Below are 5605 nucleotides of genomic sequence, written 5' to 3'. Positions count from 1 at the left end.
GTGGGGGCTCTTCCTGAGAGTCGTATGGGAAATAGCCAGAGGCCACTACCACCTCCCTCTCAGAGCCCTCTCTCGCGGGAAGTCTAATCTTTATTGCCGTAAGGTCAACGAGCTGGCAGCAGCAGGGCATCAAAACCTTTAACAGGTATACACGTCCTGGGAACGCTGCACGTGGGGTCTCTAAAGATCCGGCCAGCTCCCCCAGACCCTTGATTCCCCCCGCGACTAGCCAAGGTTCTTGTATTAGGCATATGCCTGTGTGCATTTTAGCCATGCGCCTGACCAGTGCGGTCGAGACGCCTTTACTATGATGCAAGTTTATCTGTGTAAACACTATCCCGTCACTAGCAATGGTGATTAGGACGAGACGGTGTTGCTCTGTTCGCGCTGCCTCGGGAACCCTCATCCACCCTGACTAAAATCCGATCCAGGCCCCATTGCAGTTAGAAATTGCGCTGCCGAAGCAGCCTGACCGAGGTTTCGGGTTTGCTGAGCACGAGGAAGGTTTCACAGTCTGGCCCCTCTCTGTTTTCGGCGTTCAGCACCCTCCACCTATTGATCAACAGGTCCGGATGCCTGTGACTCAGTCGGCTTAGAACCACTCCCGGCTCAAGCCTGTTTCCAGGCACGCTCCTGAACTCAGACATCCCGACCATGAGGAGCTTTGTGCCCTCCTAAGGTCTTAGCCGGGGAATTATCTCCTCCAGCCAGTCCCTCGAGAAGGTGTTGTTGGCTACCACAACGATGGATTCCATTTTCACGAAGGAGTCATTGAACTCGGGCCACGGTCCATTAGGGATCTTATTGATCTCTGTCTGGGCCGCTTCGATGACGAGTGCTAACTGCTGATGCGTCAGCTCCTCGTCAGGATATCCCTCGCACACGAACGCCCTCGTGAGGGGGTCAACCATCCTGGCAGCTATAATTTCAGGCTCTACGTTGGGCCGTTTTCTGGCGGCCTGATTCACCGGCGGAGTCGAGTCGGCGTCCTTGCGTCGTTTAACGCCTGGAGCCCTCCCGTCCCCGCCCGCGGACTCGGCCGTCAGGTTCTGAGGGAGAGAGGAGGGCGCAGATCCAGAGCTGGGATACGTAGCATCCCTTGCTCCAGGAGCTCCCTCCTTCCTCTCCCGTTTTCGCCTTTGGGCCTCTTTCCTCCGTTGTGCTCCCGAAATTTTCGGTCGCAATTTTAGAGATCGAAGCCCGTCGTTTACTAGATCTGTCTGAGGGTGCTGTGAGCCCCCCCCCCCCCGGGGGGGGGGGAGATTCGTGTCGGATAGACCAGCAGTGCGCGTATTCGCCCCTGCCGGCGTTCGTTGCAGGTCCTCCCTTTTGCTGACCTGCCCATCCTGAGACAGCTCTAGGTTCCCCAGAGCTTTCACCCGCTGCGACCTCCGTTGGGTTCTGCGGAGAGTATTTAGGTATTTACTGGTGCTAGCTGCCCCAGTAATCCATCGGGTCAGAGTGTTGTAGGCAGTGTTGCCCTTCACACTCTTCCCCTTCGGTTTCGCACACACACACGCACACACACACAGACAATCAGACGAAATCAAAGCCTGGGCTGGATTTTAGTCAGGGTGGATGAGGGTTCCCGAGGCAGCGCGAACAGAGCAACACCGTCTCGTCCTAATCACCAAGGCTAGTGACGGGATAGTGTTTATACAGATAAACTTGCATCATAGCAAAGACGTCTCGACCGCACTGGTCAGGCGCATGGCTAAAATGCACACAGGCATATGCCTAATACAAGAACCTTGGCTAGTCGCGGGGGGAATCAAGGGTCTGGGGGAGCTGGCCGGATCTTTAGAGACCCCACGTGCAGCGTTCCCAGGACGTGTATACCTGTTAAAGGTTTTGATGCCCTGCTGCTGCCAGCTCATTGACCTTACGGCAATAAAGATTAGACTTCCCGCGAGAGAGGGCTCTGAGAGGGAGGTGGTAGTGGCCTCTGGCTATTTCCCATACGACTCTCAGGAAGAGCCCCCACCAAGGGAGGTAGAAGATCTTGTCAAATACTGCAGACAGCGAAGCATCCTTCTTATACTGGGATGTAACGCTAATTCTCACCACATAGTCTGGGGCAGTTCGGATACTAACGGCAAGGGCGATGCACTGCAGTATCTAGTAACGACGAGTCTGTGCATTATGAACAGGGGCAGAGAACCTACCTTCTACAATTCGGTTAGAAGCGAGGTGTCTTAATCCTGTGCACAATTGGAATAGAGGGGTGGGTGGGCAGCTGGTGGGTATCTAACAAACCTTCACTGTCCGACCACAGATACATGCAATTCGAATAGAAGGAACGATGCTCGGAGACAAAGGCCTTCAGAAATCCCAGGAAAACTGACTGGATGTTCTTTAGGGAAAACCTTAGAAACGAGCTTTAATCCTTCAAATCAACCTTTAAAACAACGGATGAGCTCGATCACTGGGCATTTGAGCTAGGTGAGATAGTGAACATCTCTTTCCAGAGAAGCTGTTCCTGAACCATCCCAAGGGGAACATGGGGTACCCCATGGTGGAACCAGGAGCTAGAGGATCTGCGACGAGAAACGAGGAGGATCCTTAACAGGGCCAAGAACACTCGCAACAGTATCGATTGGCGGATTTACAGAGAAGCCTAGAGGCTATATAAAAACCGCATTAACGCGGTGAGAATCAAAGAATGGAGAGACTACTGCAAGGATATCGAGAGATATCCTGACGTGGCCAGACTCCTTCAGATACTTGCAAAAGATCCTAAGGTATTGCTTAAAGCTATCAGACTGCCCACAGGAGAATACACAACCTCGGAAGAGGAGTGCCTGAAACTATTTCTGCAAGCCAACTTACCAGGCTTTAGGCTCTCTCACAATATGAAAGATGAGAGCTCGGGACGTAACAAGCAGCAGAGGGCGGCAAAGGTCGTCACACCGGAAAAGGTCAAGTCGGCCATAAGGAACTTTCAACCCTTTAAGGCGCCGAGCATCGATGGAATCTACCCGGCTTTCCTACAAGAGGGGTTGGAGGAACTGGTGGGCCCCTTGGTAAAGCTCTTTAGAGCAAGTGTAGCTTTAGCTCATGTACCTGAAATATGGAAAACGGCTAGAGTTGTGTTTATTCTCAAGACAGGAATGACAAGCCAGACAACCGTGAAGGATTACAGACCTATAAGTCTTAACTCCTTTGTGTTCAAGACACTAGATAGGTTGGTGGACAGATTTATTCAAGATGATATCCTTACTGTCTTTCGCTTTTTACCCTAACCATCATGCGTACAGGGCAGGGTTCTCTACAGAGACTGAATTACACTCGGCGGTTTGGCGCATTGAGGAGCAGCTGAAAATGGGGAAGATAATGGTGGGAGTATTTCTAGACATAGAGGGAGCGTTTAACTGCATTTCTATTGAAGCAGTTGTCAAAGAGGCAGGACTGTATGGGATGCCCGGGCCATTAATAAAATGGCTTAAGGGCATGCTCACCCACAGGACTGTGATCTCGAGTCTCGGAACCGTAACGGTCTCCGGCAAGGTCAGTAAGAGATGCGCGGAGGGCGGAGTGGTGTCGCCCACCATTTGGTGCCTGGTGGCAAATGGGCTGCTGGAATTGCTGAATGGGTGGGGGGTGCTATGCTCAAGCTTATGTGGACGATTTCCTGATACTGATAAAAGGAAGCGAAATAGGCGCAGCTATGGACGCCATGCAGCTTGCATTAAGGAAAGTGGAGAGATGGTGCTGCTTGACGGGACTTTCGGTTAACCTGGATAAAGTCGAGATGGTGATCTTCTCTCGCAAGTACAAGTTAAATGCCTATAGAGCGCCCAAACTCTCTGGAGTCGCCCTACAGGCAAAGGACTCAGCTAAGTACCTCGGCATTGTTCTGGATAAAAAGTTAACCTGGGTGAAGCATCTCACGGCCCAGTGCGATAAATTCCTGGTGGCCTTCCGGACATGTCGTAGGACATTTGATAGTACTTGGGGACTAAGTCCCCGAATTATACTGTGATTATACAGGGCTGTTCTGGTACCTCGTCTGGCCTACGCCGCGTTGGTCTGGTGGCCATGGGCAGTGCTGGTGGGTGCTAGGGCAGCACTGGAGAAACTCAGGGGGCTGAGGGGGGCGGCATGGGCCTATAGGACCACGCCTACTAAGGCACTTGGAATCCTTGTGAAGGTGGAACCACTCCATCTTGGGATGGCTGCTAAGGTAGCGCACAGACTTAATGTGTATGGACAATGGACACAAGGTACGAGGCACACCCGGCTCTCGGGTGGGGTGGGTTTCTTGCCGGAATTTTCCATTAAAACTGATATAATGATCCCGCGCTTCTTCTTTGGAAGAAGATATGGGGTCGTCATACCGACGAGAGAGGAATGGAAGGCCCGCAGGGACAGTCTACCAGGAACGGGGGACGTTTGGTACACAGATGGCTCTAGGGCAGAGACCGGTTCAAGGTACTACTGCCGAAGGGATGAAAGGGGAACCTTTTTCTCTCTGAGGCGGTATGCTATGGTCTTGCAGACCAAAATATACGCTATACTGACCTGCGCTCAGAGGAACATTGAACTCGGCGCAAGGGATAAAATCATCACCATTTGTTCAGACAGTCAGGCGGCTCTTATGGCTCATAGGACGACCTACAGACTGGTCTGGGAATGCTTGACTGTCTGAGAAGGAATGTCTGGGACTTACAGCTTAGGGAGCTAAACAGTCCCTAATCGGGCCGGAGCCCTACACAGTTGCCGCAAGGTGCCTGTTGGCGGGTGAAATTCGGGACTGGGTTGAGAGGGAGCATACTAAAGCATGGCAAGGAACTCAAGGATGCAGACAAGCCAGACTGGTAAACGGACAGGACACCAATGTCGGCTTGACCAAGTGCATTGCAGGAGGCAGCAGAAATAACTCCCGACTCCTGATACAGATAGTGACCAGGCAAATCCCCTTAAGGTATCACAGTCTGAAGATGGGGAAGGAGGCTACGGGTGTATGCAGGTGGTGCGAGGGGGCGGAAGAAACGCCAACCCATGTGCTGACTGTTTGCCCAAAATTTGTGCAGCTCAGACATCAGTGCTTGAAGGAGCTCTTCCCCACGTGCAAGGAGATTAGGGCACTCGACGTGGGGGCCATACTGACCTTCTCGAGAAGGACAGGCTCACCTGCGTAGGGGATGTCATGACGAAGGGTGATACAATGGGTTTATAGCCTAAGAGCCCGGAATCTCGGAGGCCCCCCCTTCATAGTAATAGTAATAATAATAAGTATACAACAAATGAACCAAAAGAAAATCTCTACTTCCAGTAGATGATGTCCAGGTGTCAAAATCACCTCCCGGATGGTGATACATGGTCTATGATACAACGCACTTGGTATACAACAAACGTACCAAAAGAAAATTTCCACTTTTAGAAGACGACGTCCAAGGGTCAAAATCACGTTCCAGATAGCGAAACGTGGTCTATGATACAGTGCACTAAGTATACAACAAATGTACTAAAAGAAAATTTTTATTTCCAGTAGACGATGTCTAGGTTTCAGGATGATCCATTATAAATGTAGTATACATGATATATGATGCTACCTTCCAAGTTATGCAAAGTTTAACCACAAAAAACCTCGTATAATCATAAA

At 51.2% G+C, this 5605-nt stretch overlaps 1 protein-coding gene across 1 annotated transcript; it reads left to right on the top strand.

Moving 5' to 3' along the window:
* The first annotated feature begins 2500 nt into the window (after nt 1-2500).
* LOC103317660 lies at nt 2501-5141 on the top strand. Its single transcript, XM_008216221.1, has 6 exons — nt 2501-2505; nt 2654-3184; nt 3258-3511; nt 3648-3897; nt 3991-4624; nt 4677-5141. Exons 1-6 carry the CDS (start codon nt 2501-2503, stop codon nt 5139-5141), a joined length of 2139 nt encoding a protein of 712 aa, XP_008214443.1.
* Nucleotides 5142-5605: the final 464 nt, after the last annotated feature.

Source organism: Nasonia vitripennis (assembly GCF_009193385.2).
Source record: "Nasonia vitripennis strain AsymCx chromosome 3 unlocalized genomic scaffold, Nvit_psr_1.1 chr3_random0006, whole genome shotgun sequence".
NCBI classification, from domain to species: Eukaryota; Metazoa; Arthropoda; class Insecta; order Hymenoptera; family Pteromalidae; genus Nasonia; species Nasonia vitripennis.
The sequence above is the reverse complement of the archived record's forward strand: the minus strand, read 5'-3'. Positions and strand labels throughout refer to the sequence as shown.